Source organism: Crassostrea angulata, chromosome 1 (assembly GCF_025612915.1).
Source record: "Crassostrea angulata isolate pt1a10 chromosome 1, ASM2561291v2, whole genome shotgun sequence".
Taxonomy (NCBI): Eukaryota; Metazoa; Mollusca; class Bivalvia; order Ostreida; family Ostreidae; genus Magallana; species Magallana angulata.
This window is the reverse complement of record NC_069111.1, coordinates 5,600,802-5,622,630: the sequence shown is the minus strand read 5'-3', so window position 1 is coordinate 5,622,630 and position 21,829 is coordinate 5,600,802. Positions and strand designations below refer to the sequence as shown.

The 21,829-nt window shown below is 36.1% G+C and overlaps 2 protein-coding genes across 3 annotated transcripts; one reads left to right on the top strand and one right to left on the bottom strand.

Annotated features, from left to right (window-relative positions):
• Positions 1–275: 275 nt before the first annotated feature.
• On the bottom strand, positions 276–10,765 carry LOC128183463 (uncharacterized). The gene is made up of 15 exons (XM_052852446.1): positions 10,678–10,765; positions 10,069–10,234; positions 8,809–9,056; positions 8,582–8,665; positions 8,368–8,489; positions 8,148–8,245; positions 7,647–7,885; positions 6,980–7,243; positions 6,675–6,874; positions 6,399–6,542; positions 6,152–6,285; positions 4,737–5,693; positions 1,846–4,526; positions 1,549–1,677; positions 276–1,256 (listed from the first exon to the last, which is right to left on the bottom strand). Exons 2-15 carry the CDS (start codon positions 10,226–10,228, stop codon positions 1,122–1,124), a joined length of 5,595 nt encoding a protein of 1,864 aa, XP_052708406.1. The 5' UTR covers positions 10,229–10,234; positions 10,678–10,765; the 3' UTR covers positions 276–1,121.
• A 491-nt stretch (positions 10,766–11,256) lies between these two features.
• Positions 11,257–20,908, top strand: LOC128176850 (cytosolic non-specific dipeptidase-like). 2 transcript variants are annotated; one of them, XM_052843398.1, is made up of 14 exons: positions 11,257–11,570; positions 11,859–11,982; positions 12,165–12,335; positions 12,582–12,662; positions 16,569–16,643; positions 16,898–16,978; positions 17,100–17,173; positions 17,502–17,576; positions 17,819–17,963; positions 18,135–18,234; positions 18,435–18,606; positions 18,769–18,857; positions 19,157–19,323; positions 19,538–20,907. In XM_052843398.1, exons 1-14 carry the CDS (start codon positions 11,428–11,430, stop codon positions 19,580–19,582), a joined length of 1,542 nt encoding a protein of 513 aa, XP_052699358.1. In that variant the 5' UTR covers positions 11,257–11,427; the 3' UTR covers positions 19,583–20,907. The 2 variants fall into 2 exon arrangements, with proteins under 2 accessions (XP_052699358.1, XP_052699362.1); XM_052843402.1 differs by lacking the exon at positions 11,257–11,570 and having other exon boundaries at positions 11,853–11,982; positions 12,262–12,335; positions 19,538–20,908.
• The last annotated feature ends 921 nt before the right edge of the window (positions 20,909–21,829 follow it).

Sequence of the window (21,829 nt, the reverse complement as noted above, 5' to 3'; positions counted from 1 at the left end):
AGAAAAAAGATAAATATTGCTGCAATACAGTATAGCAATTCAATAAATTTATGATGAACTGTAATGCAAATCTTTTGAGAAAATACTTCGGAATGAATAATATTCTGTGCTGTTTAAAACATTCCTAACATGATAAAGCATGATGAGTATAATACATCATTTTGAGCATGTAAGGGCACGTAATCCATGTCACAATCATCTGTTGGACAAGCTTGGGAATTCAAATAGCCCCCAACCTCCAACTCTCCATGATATAAACAAAGGACAAGGCCTGGTTGTAATTGATTATTTATTTTCTACTCCTGTTTCATAACAGGGGCCATCACTCCGTAGGAACAGGGTAGATAAACATTCACACATTCTATATCTCAGTAAAAAAGAGAGCGGTGGTCTACAGAGGCCAGTAATGGCGAGTCACTGTCCACCGTCAGCAGAAAATTACAGACATGATGTGTCAAAATATTGTACACAATGACATTTTCTCATTTTTATCACAAATTTAAAGTACAAAAGATCAATTTATCCATGATTCATAAATAGACCACATCATACTACAAATAAAGATTTGTTGTTTTTTTTTCGCATTAAAATCAAGAGATACATTCTTCAAAAGGTACAGGTCGACAAAATATAAACAAATGGGGACCAGTAGAAACGGTTGGGTTTGCTGCCCACATTGTAATAAATACTAGAATCTGGCTGTCTTCATGGATTTTAACAATGTACAGATAAATGCTTATTAATCATTCATTCTACAACAAAAAAGCTTGCCTTTAAGGTCAATGTACAAACAAAAGCCTCTCTCCCAATTGTCCTGTAATGTCATTTCATTGAGTTTAGATAAAGTCATACTCTTAAGTCTTTCCCACTCAATGGTCGGTCCTCTCCTTTTTGTGAGCTAGATAACTAAGTTACCACTTTTTTCTCACTCTCTGTGTCAGCTTTACACATTAAACATGTTACAGAGCACACGCCAGAGTTTAGTTGAGATCTTTAGAACTGCATACACACCCAGTCTGTCATGAGGATTATTGTCAGTCTCTTTAGCACTGGCACTGATCAACACAGTGTACTTTAAGTCTGGATCATGGCCCTTTGGGCCTCGGGTCATCACAACAGTATCACTGGGCCTTCTTTGGTTGATCTTCGTTTTCGTCCTTTGGAGGAGACATGTTCCTGTTAAATTTTGCAACATACGCATCCACCAACGCCCGGATCTTCACTGGGTTGATGTCTCCACTCTTACTATGACACACCTACCAACAAATGTAAAATATTATTTGTATTTCATAAAATATAAACATCAATTGTTTCTGCATATGCAAAAACACAGAGAAGAATAGCGATTGCAAGTAATGATCAAGAAATTTTTTTCTTATTCATGTGATCGAACAATTATTGCAATTACTTTTTTTTTTCAGAGAAAAAATTAATGCACCAAAACATCACAGATAAATAATTCTTTAAAATGTTTCTGACATTGAAAATGCCTCAATGATTTCATGATAGTGCATTGGTCACCTACCTGACTTTATACCTAAATCTTACCTTTGGCACAGCTCGGCGAAGAATCTCCTTATACTGCTCTTTGTTGACTTTCTTAGCACTGTAGAATGGTTTTAATGCAGTCTTCACTTCATCTACAACCCTTTCCTGCAGATGTAGCTTTCTGAGGTACTGTAAAAACATTACAAAGACACGCAATGAAAATACAGAAAGCTCATCAAATACAGATTAACATCAATTGCAATATTCAGACACATTCATTGATTGACATTTACAGCAAGATGACACCATAAGCCTGTTTATTGGTGACATTCACATTAACAGTAACATGACACATACCTTCTCTTTGTTAGTCAGCTCTACAGCTGAGGACGGAATCTCATCCACACTGTTCATCTCGTCCATTATCTGGTCGTAGGTTTTCTCAACGGTAGAGGTCACCGAGTCCTCATGGCTGGAGCGATGTCTATCCTCGTGACTTGTGCGGTGGCGGTCTTGGCGGTGTCGGTGGCTCCTCTTCTTGTCCCGCCTCCTGCTCCGTTCCGACTTCTCTGAGGAGGACGTGGGAATCTCGATGTTTCCGTTGTCCTGCGGTGAAGACATGTCCATGTCCACCATCTCCATGTTTTCTTTCTCCGACTTGACCTTGTTAAGTGTGTGGGTCAGTATGGGAGGCAGGGGAACCTTAAACACATTATTGCTGTTCTTCTGTTCCATTGGCTCCTGCTTGTGCTCATGATGTTCTAAGCCTTTTGATTCTTTCCCAAACATAGCCAGCTGTGCCTGGGTGTTCAGGAGCTTTGTAATTTGTGATATTTGTTCTAACTGAGAGACTGATGGAATGATGTTTGGCTGGTTCATGGACAGAGCTTCACTTGATGCTATGGAGAGTGGCATGTTGTCATGGACAGACATTGGTACCACAGGGACTTCTGGTCGGATTGAGATGACGCGGTGTTCGGGATGGGGAGGGTGAGGATGATGTAATCTGGGATCCCCATGAGGATCTGAAGTCAGGATAAGATGAGGATCATGTGACAGATGATCTAATGCACCGTTTAGCAGCCCATGCTGTCCTGGAACAGACACCAGGGATGGGATTCTAGGAGGGAACTGGTTCTGCATGGTGACCATTCCTCCTGGGGTAGAAACTAGGCGTGGGTGTAGGGGGTGTCCGGCAGGGAGCTGCTGGAGATGAGGAAATGATCCAGGGCGGTTGATGAACACTGGGTGATTCATTATCAGCTGTCTCTGCGGGGGGAGGCCACCTGGCTGCTGAGCGGCGAATCCTGGGGCCAGCATGCGGAGTTGAAGGGGAATCTGCTGCCCAGTCCCTGGTAACATAGACTGTGGCGGCTCTCCTGCAGAAGTTGGTAATAGAATGGAGGGCTCCCCAAGAAGTCCCTGACCAGGCATGGGAGGCGGAGGGGGGCCAGGAAGGGGTGAAATACTTTGCATGGGAAGTTCTTTATGCAGAAGTGGGTTGACAGTCATTTGAATGGGTTCAGCAGCTTCCTCTAACACAATGGGTTGATCCTCTGTTGGAGACTCCTCCATATCAACCGTTGGAAATGCAGGATCATATGCACATTCCTCCTCAAATGATCTATCTTCCATTTCTTCATCAAAACTTCTATGCCTTTCACTTTCTTTGGTTTTAGCTTCTTCTCTAAGGAAGATGTCTTCTACCTCTTTATGACGAGACTTGCTTCTCTTGGGCTCCTTTGAGTTTGTTAACACTTTGATAACATTGGAGATGGCTTGTGGCATGGGAGGTTGAATCACTTCCTCAGTAGGCAGAGGAGGCTCACGAGTCTCACTTTTGACTTTTGTATGATGATTTGAGGATGAACGAGCTGTAATGATAGGTTCAATTCTGTTCAAGTCCCTGTCATCAGAATTTGTCTTTTGTTTAATAGAAGTTCGATCTGATCTCATTTTTGGTGTTGAATCAAGTTCATCATCAGATAAAATCACAATAGGCTCAGTCTCTGTAGTTTTGAGTTTCTTCTTCTTTTTGTTTTTCCCATCATGAAGACGCTTTATACCATAGCTAAATACATCTAGTTTTTCCTCCTGTTCCAGCCTCTCTTCAATGTCTTGTCTTTGAGGACTTGCGATTAAATCTCTACTGTCTCTACTTTTGCGTTTTTCATTAGATTTCTCCCTTCTACTTTTCTTACTTGAGCGTTCCATAGACCTTGATTGCCCTTCGTCTGTAGATTGTCTCCTTTCTACGGATCTAGAGCGATCACGATGTCGTTCTGTGGATCGGGTTTGTTCTTGCTTATGCTGATCATGCTTTCTTTCCACTGACCTTGATCGATCACGTCTTCGCTCTGAAGACCTTGACCGCTCCCTCCTTCGCTCCACTGATCTGGATCTATCCCGTTTTGATTTTCGTCTTTCACGAGACCGTGACCTTTGCCTATTTTCTCTGGACTTTGAGCCCTCCTTTCTTTCCCAGGATCTTGATCTCTCATGTCTTTCCCTCGATTTATGCTCTATTGACCTTGACCTCTCCCTTTTATCCTTTGATTTGGGCAATTTTTGTTGAGATCGGGACCCATCTGGCCTCTCTCGAGACCTTGAACGTTCTCTCCTCTCTCGAGACCTTGAACGTTCTCTCCTCTCTCGGGATCTGGATCTTCTTCTCCTTTCTTTTGATCGACTTCTGGATCTCTGCTTACGAGATTTGGATTTGTTATGATCAGAGTCATCTTCCCTGTGATACGACCTTGACTTACTAGAGGATTTCTCTCTGCGCTCTTTAGACGACTCTTTATCTGATTCGTTTTTTCTGAGCCTCTGTTGTTCGTAGATTTCGGTGTTTTTCTCCGTCTTCTCTGCCACACTCCTGTCCTCTGAGCCCCCCGCCACTGTTATCAATAAACCTGGGTCCTGCTCCTTTCCTCTGGAATCGGATCTTCTCCGAGAACCTCTGGGAGACTTGTGGGTAGAGGGTTTACTGCTTAGCTCTTGATCCATGCTCTGAACTTTATCCAGTCTCCATTTCTTGTCTGTAAAGAAATTTGGCATAAATGTATAGCATCATTTTTTTTTAATTAACCCTGTATTCACTGCGTAGCCATACCTATAAACAAACTTAAAACTAAATACATACATACCTTTGAAATTATATAACAAAAAGAAAATTCAACAATATATGAAAGTAATGAAACTAAGAAAGATAACTGTGATAAATGCTTCCTGACAGACCTAACACATACCACTGTATTGTTCTTGAGTGATGATGGCACTGCCGATACCAGCATCAGACCAGGAGGTGCTGGGAACAGAATCATTGGAGTCCTCGTACTCAAACTTCACATCGTCTAGTTGAGGGTTATTGTACGTGGGCGGGTCACCAGGTTTGGGTGACTTCTCCAGTTTAAAGTCGTCTAAATCCTCCATTTTCCCTAAATCACTAACACTATCTTGTGTCCTGTCCTCAAACATGTCACTACAAATACTTTTATCACCAACCTTCACTTTGCTCGATGCTGTTTTTTCACTATGTTTCTTGGATTTTTCACCCACATCCTGCAAACTTTTTTCAAACACATCTAAGGATGTAGGTACATCTAAACTGTCATCTACATCTGAATACAAGTCTGTTTTTCTGCTTTTGTGTGTAGTAAATAAAGTTTGATTTGACCGATAATTTCTGCTTTTACTCTCTTTTCCTTTTCCAGGAGTCCTATGTTTATCACTTTTACTAGTCTGGTCTAACATCACTTTAGATTTATTTTCTCCACCTTTGTCACTACTAACAGATTTCTCTATTTTTCTATCCTCATTTTTCGTCAAGTCACTTTCTTCACTCTGTTCTTCTGACATGGCCCTACCACCATCAGGGTTAGATTCATCTAACTCGATCTGCCCCTGACGTTTCTGAATTGTCCAAAGTGAATCTCCGAGCCCATCATCCTCCTGGAAGGGAACCTCTGGAGGATCTTCAGGTAATTCCACTTTGTCATCCAGTTCAACGCTTGACGACCCAGCAAATATTGGAAGACGCAGGAATTTACTTCCGGTCCCCACTTCACTGTCCCCTTGTTCTTTACTGGAGGCTCCTCCTTCAGCTGAAGTTCCTTCCCCTGGTTGGGTTTTCCCGTCTTTTGAGTCAGTTGACTTGGATCCCCCTTCCTTTGGGTCAGTCTCTGCTTTCACTGCAGTCAGAGAACCTGAAACAACATCCCAGAGTTAAAAACTACTCCAACATATCTTGAATTCACTGACATTTTCACCATTAAACTCAATGTAGTTTAATCACAAATCAATTACACACAATACAAGATCATTGCACAAGACAAACAAAGTCACATTGGATATTTGTTCTTATAAACATGTATACAAGATTTATAAAATTTAATCAAAAAAAAAAAAAAATCAACACAAAACATTTCTGAATTTATTTAAGACATTAAGTCAAATACAATTGTAAAGCACAAATATGCATATTTCCAAATAGAATTGTTGAAGCTGGTATCCCTTATTTTCCTCCGCTAACTTCAAATTAACTCTTATTTGTATTAACATCCTAAATATGTATTGAAAAAACTGAGCTATTCATATATTCACCAAAAACATTTGCATTTCGATGTTATATCTGATAATTTTAAAAAGGAAATTTCAAAAATACCATCTCTGTGAATTTTGATTTTGTTGGTATTCATGTGAAGCATTTGTTGCCCCTGAAAAATACTCCCTAACAGATCACAAGGCGTGCTCCCACCGGCCGAGGTCACAGAGGCGTTCTCTTCCTGAGGGCGGAACCTAGAAAGTACAACAAAATCAATCTTGATAAGAAATTCATTGATCACAGCAAAATAATTACAAATGCTAGATATAGATATCTATAGCAATCTTTGTTCCTTGCTGACTAGCACCTCAAGGAAGAGTCCGCTGCGATCCTCACTACAGGGGTCCTCTTCATTATTTCATCGACTGAAAACTGCAGATTTGAGGACATCTTTCGTTTCTTCCCCGAGTGTGACGAGTATCCTGAGGTACATGGCTGATTTTCAGCTTCACTGAAGATAGAAAACATCAAAACAATAAATGCACATGACCACTGAAAAACAACAAACTCAAGTTTACTCAATACATTCTTTGCCAATCTTATTCATGATCCAAATATGAAACAACATAAGGTGAGTAATTACTCTTGGAAATAAAAGAGATCATTTGGAGTTCCCATAATACTGAGTGGGGCAGGGCCAAACTCTTCTGTCCTGTCTCTGGGGCATTTCTGCAGGGGTATTGATCTCCCTGTGGGGGGTTTGGAGAGTCCCAGACTCTTGGCTATCCTGGACTTCACTGTGGTGACTGGCGTGTCAGCTACAGCTCTTCTTCTCACCACCCTCTTTAAATAGAAACCAAAAATGTCAGTCGGATCTATACTCTCCACTTATCAATCAGATATTAACTTGTTATTTGTTTAAAATCTCATGCTGATAAATCTCTGTACCTTTCTTCTGAATCCTTTTCTTTTACTTGTTGATTTCTTTTTCCTGCGTGTTTTCCGTTTTGTTTTCTTTCCCTTGGTTTTTTTGCCAGCTAACTGCTTTCCTTTTTTGGATTTTCCAGTTGCACCTTTTCTTTTTTGGGTAGATTTTCTCTTCACCTTGGTTTTGCGGCTTCGGGTTTTCCTCTTCCGTCGAGTAGTTGGTTTTTTTCTAGTAGCAGCAGAGGCTGTGCTGGTAGATGGCGCATCATCATCGATATCAAAGTCCTTTAATACATTTATACAGAAACATGTAACAAATAGTTCAGTGGTATGAAAAATAACATTCTCAATTTAATTTGCTTCATTAACAACTTACATTTGCATGTTCATTGATTTCATTTTTGTACATTATAAATAAATGAACATTGCATTTTAATATTTGCTTATTTGCAGGATTTACCATCATTTCAGAGAGTTCTTACAATACTTTTAGGAAATTTAAATCCTAATTGGGAACATTCAAGATTTTCATGTGTAGCGGCAAACTTAGAAATACATGTACATCGTAATGACCATTGGAAAAATCAATACAGTTCATATAAGGTAAGAATGGTTCCCAATTTTAATTCAATGGCCCAATTATAGACAACCCACAGCCATGGCTCAATAACCAGTAGATTTCATTTACCTCATCTGATAAATCATGCTCAGACTGGTCAGAGCTTTCTGAGTCTGACAATATGATCATTCTGCGGTTGAATCGACTGCGTCTTATTTCCTGAATCTGTCGGTAGATTCGATCACTCATGCGTGTCCTGGCCACCTGTCGTCGGTGGACCCTGGGTCTGAGGGAGTGAGGCAGAACGCCAGCCTCCTGTATGATATGGTAGATCTCCTCGTCATCACTGACCGTCACTGCTGCTTCTCCTAAACACAGCAATGAAAACTTCATTAGATAATATCTTTGTGTAATTTTTTTTGCTTATTATTTGGATAATTTTTCAGAAAGTTAAAATATACTTATCAATTTTTTTTTTATATCAGATGGTGTTCAAGTTATGAAACTCAAATAAAACAAACACACTCACAAATATATGATATTCTATTAAAATAGCAAATTAAAGTTTCTGTGATTTCTACAAAATGGAGTAAGTTATACAGAAGGGTGAAACCCATTAGGCATTCATACCTTCCCTCTCTCTGTCTTGCAATGCCTCACAATCGGGACAGTACCATTCTTCTGCTGGTACTTCAGCCAGGGGTGGATTCAAGCACTCACAGTGGTAACTACAAGGCAACAACAGTAGTAGTGAGGGGGAGACCAGTGCTAGTCAAAGACTCAGCTAAACTGAAATGTTCTTAAACATTCAATCTTGATAACCTAATTCTCTTGGTTCCATTTGACTTACCCTAAGTCACAGCCATCACATAGTAACAGCCTGTCTTCTCTATCACTCCTCCCACAGGCCTCACAGAATATCGGATCCTCCTCCACATCTGGATCATCCTGCTCCTTGTCTTCAACGGTTATCTACAGAGAAGTAGAGCTTTCAATTGATATCAACATCTCTCATTATACATGCAAAATAATATGTACTTTTGATGTTTTTTTTAATTACTTACCTTTTTAAATATTGCATCTTTGCCTGCATGCCTGGCAAAAATCAAGTGAAACACTTGTCTGTCTACTGGGCATGTGTTTACATTCTAAAACACCAAAAAACAAAAAAAACATTTAGTAACCATGTCAAACAAATTATATTTCAACTGATCTTACTGAGTTACTCCGTGGTTCAAACATGAAGAAGAAAAAATGCCTTATTTTGGCAATTATCTTCCATATTTCTTACCTTGGCCCACTCTTGTATACAATCCAGACAGAAGACATGGTCACAGGACTCGGGGGTGCCTACATCCTGGTCCCTCAGCCTGTCCAGACAAATGGGACAGGTCTCTGTGTCCCCATCTTCCTCCTCATCTTCCTCAAACTCGTAGTCCTCTGTCTCTTCACCAGAGTCTTCGTCTGAACTATCTCCTTCCTCATCATCATCATCTTCCTCTCCATCTTCATCATCTGTTTCATCCTCTGTTTCCCAGTCTAAGAGATGAAAGGATCTACATTAGTTGCCATTTAAAAAAAGCACTTGTTATAAATACATTTACACTGAGAAACACTTACAGTGTGATCCAAAAAACATGTTTGCCACTTAATCTTTAATGGACATCAAATATATATAGCTTAAGCATTAGTGTTAACAACTGTGAAAATCAGAAAATGAATTATGTTCAATAGCCAAAGTAGAATTTTCATACTCTAAATAATCCATGTTAATAAAACAATGTAATATAAGGTCATTTTTTTCTGACTCACAACAGGAACAATTTTTCAGTAGGATTGTCCCTCAGCTCTCTTAAATTATCACACATGTACAATAAACAAAATAAAACTCTCATTTTATACCCTATATCATTACAGAATTTTCTGCCAGAAATAAAATCCTGTCTCAGAAATATGATCAAATCTACCAAAAGTAAAAAACTAATTACTATGACAAATATGCAATGAAAAAAGTGGATGATAATTTCTGATTTTCACAGTGTAGCTAGAATACATTCACACAAGCTTGACAAATAAAAATTAGAAATTCACTACCATGTTAACAAGGCTTCATCCTCTTCTCCAATCATCGCTGACAAAACGCGAGTAGATATGATCTGGATTTGTTCAGCTGAGTCATTTCACAAATATTTAGCCATCAATGATTTCAGTTGTTAATACCACTGTTAAGTTTACCTTGCATTTTCTTTAAAAAATGAACTGGTCAACATTGTCATCATCCTGACATCATTTCAGATAACATACACTGTATGTTGCCCCCCCCCCCCCCCATGTGTTCATCAGTAGAAATGAATCAATACATTAAAGTATCATCTACCTTACCTATTGTTATGGAAATTTAGAATTGAATTTGAAACATACACTTCTCTTGTTGAGTATTGTTTCTTAACCCATGTGCTTTTTAGTTTGTCCTGTGCAATGAACACTGTATATTTCGATAGAAATGCTACTTTGACTACTGATCATAATCCAAAGTGGGATTGACCTTCACCTTCGACATTATCTTCATTGACCCCTAGCTCTGTACCCCCATTAGGGTCTATGGTCACTACCGGCATGTCTTCACCCTCTGCTATGTCTTCGCTGACAGCCTGTTCTGTTCCCCTCTCAGGGTGAACAGATTCCTCCGATGTATTGTTTGTGTTCTCCATCACAGCCTGGATTATATAAGACAATAATAATGACATAACATTAAAACCATAGCGGTAAAAATTTAATGGCTTATTGGTAAACTGATCATATGACATCAAGGTGATTTATCAAAGGTAGTGGTTTATAGCAAATTAAACCTGGATTGTACAGGTATATTGTGTGTTTCAGTAACATACACATTCAACTATTGTATCCTTAAAAAGACACATTAATTATAAAGATCATGTTTTTCTTCGTACAATGGTAAATGCTCAGGTCAATACATTGTTGCATTGCTTGCCAGAGACTGATGAATCTTTCACCGACAACAAAATATGATCCATGACATACATAAACACAGAAACATCAGACAAAATTACGTGTAATTTATGACGATTTATAAAGTTTTTGAAGATATAGTGGTCATTGCATATGGGTTCTAATCGTAAGCATAACATTAACTGCTCACCCGAATTCACCGATTGTAAAAAAATATCTTGTCGGCGACCATATTGCCGAGGATGCCCGGATGTGAAAGCGGAAGTGACGTAAAATGCTAAACGATTCACGATCACCCTGCCCTTTTAGGATTTTTCTATCCTGAAAACAATTTTACATATTTAAAGAGGAGCAATAAAGTTTCTTTATCAAATATCATTATTGATGACCCTAAAAAATTAACGTGCTGAACAATGCATCTATATAAGACAGTACTTAAACTAAAAATGTTTGTTAAAAAATATTTAAACAGCACGTAATAATGATTATAACTAAAACGATTGATTTATTATTACCATGCTGAAATCATTTTTAAATCATTAATTTTTCAAAATCATACACTCTTCAAATTATATTAAAATAAGCAAGGAACATCAAATGAACTGAAACATGCTGAGGGTGAAATGGTCTGGCATACAATTTGACCTGTCACCGTCTGGGATTTATTTATTAGTTTGTACTTGAAACTTGTCGTAAAGTTTTGTTAGGTTTTCTTTAGGTTGGTTTGTTTTTCCGTCCCAGGTTTTTTCCCAATACATAAACTTCTGTCGAAATGTTGTATAATTTAATGTTAAACTATATATATTTTTAAAATGACATTCAATTCCATTGAGTAACCAGCTGGTAACGTTATAAATATATGATCCGGAAAAAACTGGCAGTAATATGCGACAGAGTGCATGTCCAAAAAATAATTATCATCTGATTGTTACTTTTAACAATGATTGGACTGCAGCGTCTGTGTAGTGTACCTCTGCGTCACACCGGTCTGCTTTTCTCAGGTAGTAAAAGAGGTCAAAACCTGGCGACAAAGACACGGGTCTTTGTACAAAGCTGTACTATGTCCACAGTCAAACTTTTCAAGTAAGTTTTTGAAGTTATGCTACGGACACGCTGACGGTTGAAATTAGTCTATAATTATATTGCAAGCTACTGTTGCTATTTGCTTTAAAAGCTTGAATTGAGCTGCAGCAATTTTTATTTTTACATGTATGATAATGTACAGTGATATATTTCCAAAACTTTACTTTGTATTGGTTTCATATTAATTATCTTACAAAATTAAAGTACCCTGAAAATAATATTTATAAAGTAAAATTGTTGTGTTTGTTGCTGACCCAACTTTGATAGTTTCTATTCATTGTATTACAGACATATTGATGAGAATCAAGAGAAATACATAAAGAGGCTTGCAGATACAGTGGCGATCAAAAGTGTGTCAGCATGGCCAGAATCAAGAACTGACATCCTAACTATGCAGGAATGGGTTAAGGCGGTAAGTTCTTGATTTAGCAGCTGTTTAATATTTGGTTACTTTGTAATAGAGAATTACAATTGGTTACCAATAGCATGCAGTGGTCGTGCCAGCTGGTACGTACTCTGAATATCGTGCATTTTTGGTCATATGTCCAAAAGACTGCAGCAATAACTGTGACATGGCAAGTATGGGTTTTACAGGAGTTTGGAAAATTTGGAGCAAAGACAGAGTTGGTTGATGTTGGAACACAGACTTTATCCGATGGGTCCGTAATTCCTCTCCCTCCAATACTTTTAGGAACCCTTGGAAATGACCCCCAAAAGAAGACTCTATTGGTGTATGGACATATGGACGTACAGCCTGCCTTAAAGGTATGAATTTGAAAAAGAATCATTAAGTTCTTATATCAGTTTAAATTAACTTAGCTTGTTTAGAGGATAATAAGCTTCCAAAATATAATAAAACCTACAAAATAAAGGTGAAATGAAACAAAACATTTTTTAATTCTCACAATAGCAATATGTTGCAATAGGTATATGCTTTCAACCTATTCAGCAGATGAAATCAAGCATCTTTAATAAAGCTCTCAATTTTCTATGTGATTATGACTTATTTAGGATGATGGCTGGGATTCAGAACCATTTATTCTAACAGAAAGGGACGGCAAATTGTACGGCAGAGGAAGTACAGATGACAAGGTCAAACACTCAGGTCAAATATGCAGGTCAAACACGCAGGTCAAACACATAGGTCAAACACGAAGGTCACACACGCAGGTCAAACATGCAAACACGCAAGTCAAACACACAGGGCAAACACATTAAAGGTCAAACACACAGGTCAAACACACAGGTAAAACATGCAGGTCAAACACACAGCTGGGCTTTGTTGTGCACATTTACAGTAAATGTTGACCAAGGACACAGACATGGTTATAATCCATAATCAATGCATATATGTCAGCAATGTGTCATGAAAGAACAATTTTGATAATTTGTTACTTCCAAAAAGTTAGGACATGTTAAAAAACTACAGGGAATAAAACTGACATTGCTGTAAGGATGAATTCATTATTAATGTTTCTGCTGTAACCATGTTCTACTGTACTTAATCAATGCAGAAACATCTATGTTTGCTTAAGGAGTCTCGGGGGAGAATGTTTCAAACAAACGATTTCCTTTCATTTTTTTTACAGTGAAATGCCAACTTATGAGAAAACTATGTGCAAAATATCAAATTTTGGTCGTATGTCCGATTCATCACCGACATTCTATATATGATTATATAGGAAAATGAGGGTTTTCATTTTCAATTTCATATTTAAAAAATTACAAACATACGATTTTCTTTTAATTTTCAGCGATGAAAGGTTAACGTATAAGTAAACTTTTTGCCAAATTAAAACGAAATTGATCGGATGGTTTTTATGCTATCCGCCCTCATAGTTTGATCCTATAAACGTGCCGTGCCAGCCATTTTACATATAGAAATGTATAAAAAAAAAAGGAGGTTTACGAAATCAAATTCAATTTTTTTGTAGTAGAAGAAAAATACCTTTCCACTCACACAGAACGTAGAAGGATCGCGTATATGTTTTTATTTTGCAAATTATAGTTTTGATTTTAATTACTGACGCTGCAATAGAAAGTGCACAAAGTTTATTTTTGTCAGTTGTTACGTCAGAGTATCAACTGACGTCATCCTAAAACGTTGATTCCGACAACAATAACGTCGATTTTGAAGAAGCAGCAAGATGATTAAAATACTTCTGACATTATTCTAACGATTCTTTTCACTAAATATAATTTTTTGATAAGTCATTTTTTTAACATAAAAAGTTACATGATAACCTGTATATTTGAACATTTTACTTTACATTTGCGTTTTACGACAGTAATGCGCAATACCCTGCGCAGAGGGCGCAAAATTTTAAACCCGCTACCGACCTTAAGTGATATAAGAATGTGTGAAAAGTTCTCTGTATTGAAGAATTTTGACATCTAGATATCAAAAACTGTTTTTTAGCTCACCGAGACGAAGTCAAGGAGAGCTTACGCTATACCCTCGGCGTCGGCGTCGGCGTCCGGACCTGGTTAAAGTTTTTGTTGCAGGTCCTGTATCTAAGCTATTACTTGTCCTATCTTCACCAAACTTGCATGGATGATGCATCTGGACCTACTTATGGACTTGAAAGACTTGGATGCTGAATCTGGGTCCTAAATTTCAGATGCTGGAGGAGGTTAAGGTTGTTGGACCAGGTTAAAGTTTTTGTTGCAGGTGCCCTTTGATAGCAATATCTTAGTTACTGCTGGTCCGTACTTCACCAAACTTGCATGGATGGTGTGCCTTATGATACTGATGCACCAGACAGGCTTGAGTGCTGAATCTGAGCTATAGGTTTCGGATGCTGGAGGAGGTTAAGGTTTTTGGAGCAGGTTAAAGTTTTTGTTGCGGGTGCCCATCGATAGCAATATCTAAGTTACTACTGGTCCTAACTTCACCAAACTTGTATGGATGATGCGTCTTATGATACTGATGCACCTGACAAGCTTGAATGCTGAATCTGAGCAATAGGTTTCGGATGCTGGAAGAGGTTAAGGTTTTTAGAGCTGGTTAAAGTTTTTGTTGCAGGTGCCCTCTGATGATTATATCTTAGTTACTACTGGTCCTAACTTCACCAAACTTGTATGGATGATGCGTCTTATGATACTGATGCACCTGACAAGCTTGAATGCTGAATCTGAGCAATAGGTTTCGGATGCTGGAAGAGGTTAAGGTTTTTAGAGCTGGTTAAAGTTTTTGTTGCAGGTGCCCTCTGATGATTATATCTTAGTTACTACTGGTCCTAACTTCACCAAACTTGAATGGATGGTGTGTCTTATGATACAGATGCACCTGACAGGCATGGATGCTGATTCTGAGCCATAGTTTGCGGATGCTGGAGGAAGTTAAGGTTTTAATTGCTAGTGCCCTCTGATTATGATATCTTAGTTATTACTGGTCCAAACTTCACCAAACTTGCATGGATGATGCGTCTTATGATACCAATGCACCTGATGGGCTTGAATGCTGAATCTGAGCCATAGGTTTCGGATGCTGGATGAGGTTTAGTTTTTTGGAACAGGTCACATGTTTTATAGATGATAGCTTGCATAGTTGATTTAACTTTATTATAAATTAAATGCAGAGGTTGCTTCAGATGCAGAGCCTGATCTCCATTATCAAGGATGCTAAAGAAATTTCCTACCTCACTCAAACCAGCTCAATTGATAGATGTGTTTGTTGATAAATGATATAACATGATTCCTATGATATAGTATTGTATGATATGAAACAATATTGTTTGATATGATACAATATGATATATTATGTTATATTATAAAAAGTTATATGATAAGATATGATATTGTATCAATTTTTTGATATTTTATGATATGATATTGTATCATGATATTGTTATGTATAGTATTGTATATTATGATACAATATTGTATAATATTATATTGTATTTTTAATTTATTATTTTATCACATGATACAATTACATAAGATATTGCAAAATATAATATTGTATCCTATGATACAATATTATATATTCTATAATATTGTATCATACAATATTGTATAATATGATATTGGTTTCAGTAATATAGAATTATATCACATGAAATTGTATTATATGATATTGTCATATTATATAATATTGTATCATACGATATTGTATGATATGATATTGGTTTATATGATATTGTAATATCATGTGATATTATCATATCACATGAAATTGTATTATATGATATTGTAATATATATTATTGTGTCATATGATACAATATGTATAATATAATAATGTATTTTATAATATTTTACTTTATCACATAATATTGTATCATTTGATAAGATACAATGTTGGAATCAAATTATATTGTATTATATGATATAATATCATATAATGTATCAAATATGTTTCAGTGTCATTCAATACAATATCATACTATATTATACAATATAATATCATGTTTCAATGTTATGATGTATTATGTAATATGATATTGTAATATAATACTATATTGTATTATATTTTATGATATTGTATTATGTGATCAAATACAATAAGGTATAACACAATACAATGTCATATCATACGTTACAATATCATATCTCATTATTGTTTATTACGGTATTTTATTGTATTATATGATATATATTAAAAATATGACATGATGCAATATTTCATTTTATATCATTGTATTGATTAACATATGAACATATGATTATCATAAAAATTTTTATCAGATGATATACGATATTTTGTCAAAACAGAATCCATGAATATCCAAGATCATAAAGTATGATTTTCATATAAAATGATAAAGGTGGTCTTATGAAGGTGATGTCTCATAAGGGTGATGCTCCGTCTCGGTGAGCTTAGTAATCTATGATTACCTATGTTTATCTTTGTAAATAAGTGTAATAAAAATTAGCAGTGAATTGAAAACATTTTAAGTACCGGGTACTTGAGACTTTGATTTTCAATGTTTTACATCAGCATTAAATTATATAAAAATGAATCAGAATCAGTTGAATGTTTTTTTGTTGTTGACAGGGACCAGTGTTGGCTTGGTTGAACTGTATTGAGGCCATGCAGGAAATTGGAATGGAGATTCCTGTCAATCTTAAAGTATGAGTTAAAGTTTTACAATGTACATTACTTTGTACTGTACAACTTGTACTTCTGTATAATGGTTTCATGGAGACAGAGCTATATATGAGCAGCAATAGTTTTAGAATGTAATGTTTGTATTCTCTAACACATTCTCCATGTTGTTGTGTGTTTTATTTTGCAGAGTTGTAGTTTAGTGTTTGTTTAGAGTAAGAGCTTTTTGATTATTGCTATATGTAACAAGGAAAACCCCAACATATTTTATTTTTCAGTTCATAATAGAAGGGATGGAGGAGTCGGGCTCAGAAGGTCTAGATGATTTGGTGTTTTCTTTAAAAGACACCTTCTTAAAGGTTAACTATTTGTATACTATCTGTCTATCTGTCTCTGTCTCTGTGGAAGAGTATGGGCTGTTATTTTTAATGCAAACCTAAATGCTTCTCTGAGTTGTATCAAATATGAACTCTTTTGTAGGGTGTGGACTATGTGTGTATCTCGGACAACTACTGGCTAGGCAAGAAGAAGCCCTGTTTAACCTATGGTCTCAGGTACGGAATTACAAACCCCGCAGTATCGTACCATAAGCGAGATACCAGTAGTGAGAAAGTACCAGTATCTTTAATATACTTGTACACGTTTATCCTCACAATGTCAAGGGTCTTGTGTCAACTTATAGCAGAAAAAACCTATGAATATCCTTAATGTATTTCAAATTGTTTTTAAATACATGTCCTGTGAATGATTAGAGCATCCAAGGGTTTAGATATCTGCGAAGTGTCCTGATTTAGATTGTTTCATGTTGATCTACAAGAAGGACATTTGTTATTTCTTTGTGTTGCATTGGTTTATTGGCTGATTTATGATGATCTACTACAGGGGCATATGTTACTTTTTTGTGGAGGTGGAGAGTTCTACAAAGGATCTTCACTCTGGTTTATTCGGGGGCTCAATGTGAGTTCTTTTTCTTCAATTTTTTCCATTTAATAGTACACGTACCAAAATAGCAAAGAGTTTATGTTTAATTAAGATAAAGTATTGAGAATACACTTAATAGTGAACTATTATTCTTCAACTCTACAATGATTCACAAAAAAAAAGGAAATACATTTTTCAGGATATCAATGTAATATTTATTTACAATGATATTTATGTTTTTTTGTTTATATACGCAGTATGTTTTTCTGAATATATAGCTATGAAGGAATGGCTGACCTTATTGCACTCCTGGACACTCTGGTTGACAACAAAGGTCGGATCCTGATCCCAGGGATTTATGACTCTGTGGCCAAACTGACGGAGGAGGAAAAAAAGCTGTACGAACCCATCGACTTTGATCTTGTGAGCAGAATTAACTTTTACATTTGTTTGACACTTTTATCTCTGTATGGACATATAAACCAATTAGAATGTGTTTTGTGTATTTGATTGCTTGATTTATTTGATTGGTTGATTAGAATCATTTGATTAGTGGTTAGATTTGATTGGTTGATTTGTTTGTATTACTGGCAGGAGGAGTATAAAAAAGATGTTGGAGTGACAGCGTTAATCCACGATAAGAAGGAGGACATATTGATGCATCGTTGGAGGTACCCATCTCTCTCCATTCACGGTCAGTCACCAGCTTACGCCTCTCCCTGAAATGTTGATGTCCTCTGTTCATTCATATTAATACTAATTTTTATCATACAAATTATTGTACTGTGTCACAGCTGCAGATCTTTAGCTGTTAAGGAAAATTGGGGTTGATGTGCTGTAAAGCTACTGTGCATACATACAGAAAACTATTTTTATTATTTTTTGCTGATGTAGGAATAGAGGGAGCTTTCAGTGAATCTGGATCCAAAACAGTCATTCCAAGGAAGGTGATTGGAAAGTTCTCAGTACGACTCGTCCCTGATCAGCAACCAGAGGAAATCAGGCGATTGGTCACCCAACATCTACAGCAAAAGTTTAAAGAGAGGAACAGCCCAAACAAACTCAGGTAAACCAAGCAGCATCATTTAGTTCTTGTTTCCTGACTGAAATATAAAGGGAAAATGTTTCAGCAACATAGCATTCAAGCAATTCTTTTTTACTTCAAATCATTCTTAAAATATCTAGATAGTGGATATTTTTTGCCATCATACTGTTCTGTACTCCATAGGATATCAATTGAAGGGGAAGGAGGGAAGCCCTGGGTCAGTGACTTTAATGATTCCAACTACATAGCTGGCAGAAACGCAATGACAACAGGTAAAAACATTCCTTCCAATGATCAAACTAATGGTTTTAATGAAGAAAATTTGATAGTAATCGTTCATGAAACAATCAATATATGTTTAATTTGATGAAAGTTTTGATGAGACAATTTTTCTCAAGAAATTTTTGTAGCTTGAAATTTAAAACTGTTAACAACAAAGCTGTTTTCAACAAACATAACATGTAGAAACATAATGTTTGAATGAAGTGCTCTCTTGACATTTATTAACATCATTAAACACAAAATCATGTACTTTCCCTTTTATTTATTCAACTGTCTTGTTGTGTTTTAGTTTTCGGAGTTGAGCCTGATCTGACTCGAGAAGGTGGAAGCATTCCTGTGACCCTTACTTTACAAGATGCAACGGGAAAAAGTGTGTTGTTACTTCCCATAGGAGCGTCGGATGATGGGGCGCATTCTCAGAATGAGAAGATTGACAGAATTAACTACATCAATTCGGTAAGTATCAAAGAAACAGATGTCAGAGTTAAGTAGATCTTAATAATTACAGCTCCTCTGCCATGTATGTTAAATTGTAAAAGGTCAGAATAAATTTGTTAATCTAGGAATAATTTTTGATTCTGATTTGAATATTGAAAAAAAGAGCCAAAAAGTGCAAATATTAGCCTACTTTTGGAACCGTATTTGAAAGTATTCATAACTTTTTTTTCAGTCTAAAGTCATGGGTGCCTACATGATGGAATTAGCTAAACTCTGATGAAGAATTACTTGTTTCTATATTGATACAAACTGTTGTTATCTAAATAATGCATAATTATTACGGTATAATTTATGCATTTTTATGCATGTTTATGCATGTATTAATGTGTGTGCCATATGAATAGTCAGCAATCTTGCAGGGTTGACCATTCCATGCTATACTCAGTGATATTGATACATGGAATCTTAACATATGTTTTTAAGAATATGAAGAAATGCATTTTATACAAAGTACTGTTAATAGTTTGTCCCTGAATGTATACATGTACATGAAATTAAAAAAAAAACCAACACATGCACAAAAATATAAGAATCTCAGGTTTTGTTAACTTGATCATAGATTTTCCTCAGGCAATTAGTATCCATAAGCTCTTTTTTCTGTGAATGAACAGGCTCTGTTTTTCATGTAAACTGACTGAATATATACATACATTGTTTTACCGGTATTTTTGATATTGTATAGGTCATTTTGACCTTTGCACTCATTGTTTCTATTTAATGGTATTTTGGATTGTTTACAATTGTATTATTTTTGTTTGCTCCTATTACAAAATTTATTTAGAAAAAAATGATCATTTTCTCAGTCAGTTATAACTCAGGACTGATCACTCAAAGATCTGAACTTTATGTAGTGTGTACATATTTATAGTGAATCAATTTTCTTGGTAGAATTTATCTTTAATTATATTAGATGTGATCAGGATATACTAATGTACATTTTACTACAAAAAGACATTTTATTGAATGAAGTTATTGCTTGTAGTTTTTGTCAAATATTTAACATTCTTAGCTCACCTGAGTGGAATGTCATTGTTGCTTTTATATGATAAACAGTGATGCTTAACAATAACATGTAAAGTGTCACAGTTTGTTCATATTTTGATATGATATTTAGTAACTGGAGTAATTTCAAGATACTTTTTGTCAGGGTTAGGTTCTAATTTAGGGATAGCATGAAAATGTAATGTTGAGTGAAAGGTAAATTCTTATAAACAGATAATAAGAGAAATGCTATTGATGCAAATATGTATATTATCTAAAATTAAACAATCTTGAAAGCTACTCAAATAAAACGAGTATAATGTTCATTGTAATAGTTTTTGCTTTATAAACAGAATGAAGTTAATAAAAAAAGTAAGTTTTAGCTCACCTGAACTGAATGTTTTTTGATCACCTAATGTCCGTCTGTCTGTCCATCTGTAAATACACATTTTTAAATTCTTCTCTAGACCCACTGGGCCAAATTTAATTAAACTTGGTACAAAGCATTCTTATGAGAAAGGGAATCTAAAATAAAGGGTTAAATCCTTTATAAATGGGAGATAATCACAAAAACAGTAAAAACAGGGTGTATGTTTCAAAATTTCTTCTTCTCAAGAACCACTGCACTAGAAATCGCAATATTTACATCAAAATTTGCATATATACATGTAGTGAAGATTCTAAATTGTTAAAACTGTAACCCCCTGGGCCAAAATCCCAAGAGGGTTTTTCTCAAGAACTACAATGCTACAATTTGTGATTATTATGATTATGCAAGAGTCTAAAGATAGTGTATATTTCAAATTGTTCAAACCACGACTCCCAGACTCTCATGACACCCTTTGGCTTGATCAGTTAAACACAAGTCATTTTTTTTTTTTTAATTTTAAAATTTTGTATAAAACAAAAATATGTACATATTATATATACAAAATAAATGAGATGAAATGTAAGAGAGAATTTATGTTGCCCAGGTCCCAGTATCAGTATCCACAGAGGAATCCGCCTTCAGGCCACAGTAACTTCTGATAAGTGATTCTGCATTCGTTATGTACGCTGTTGCCCCGACCATCGGACATCCGATTCTCAAAGAACCGTGCTTCAGACGTTATGTCAACTTGCTCACACACTAGGCTTTGGGAAGTCGTCCACGACCTTCAAAAAACTATATCGCCACATATAGAGCTACACTGGAAAAACCCTAGGAAAATCCTGACTGGAGATTAAGTTAACTCGAACTTAAAAAACTACTCCTCCTGGGCCTGTCAGACTGAGCCACAGCAGGTACCCAGAAAACGTGTGCTACCTGAGACGAACTTTAAACCTCTTATATAATAGCAACACTGCATGGTTTAAATGCCTGGAACAATGCGGCTCTTTGCAGGATAATGTACACAACTCTACCTGTAAAACATCGAGGCTCAAAACAGGATGAAACATTCAACAAATTCAATATTGATAAGTGACACAGACAATACTTTTA

What these genes read in the sequence shown, in the direction of transcription:
- LOC128176850 (XM_052843398.1), top strand. Translation starts at nt 11,428, where the DNA reads ATGATTGGACTGCAGCGTCTGTGTAGTGTACCTCTGCGTCACACCGGT. An exon ending in TGCAGGAATGGGTTAAGGCG is followed by an intron (nt 11,983 to 12,164) that starts GTAAGTTCTTGA and finishes TGGGTTTTACAG; the next exon opens with GAGTTTGGAAAATTTGGAGC. An exon ending in GGTTTATTCGGGGGCTCAAT is followed by an intron (nt 17,577 to 17,818) that starts GTGAGTTCTTTT and finishes CTGAATATATAG; the next exon opens with CTATGAAGGAATGGCTGACC.
- LOC128183463 (XM_052852446.1), bottom strand. Translation starts at nt 10,228, where the DNA reads ATGGAGAACACAAACAATACATCGGAGGAATCTGTTCACCCTGAGAGG. An exon ending in TGTGATGGCTGTGACTTAGG is followed by an intron (nt 8,246 to 8,367) that starts GTAAGTCAAATG and finishes GTTGCCTTGTAG; the next exon opens with TTACCACTGTGAGTGCTTGA. An exon ending in GAAAAGGATTCAGAAGAAAG is followed by an intron (nt 6,875 to 6,979) that starts GTACAGAGATTT and finishes TTCTATTTAAAG; the next exon opens with AGGGTGGTGAGAAGAAGAGC.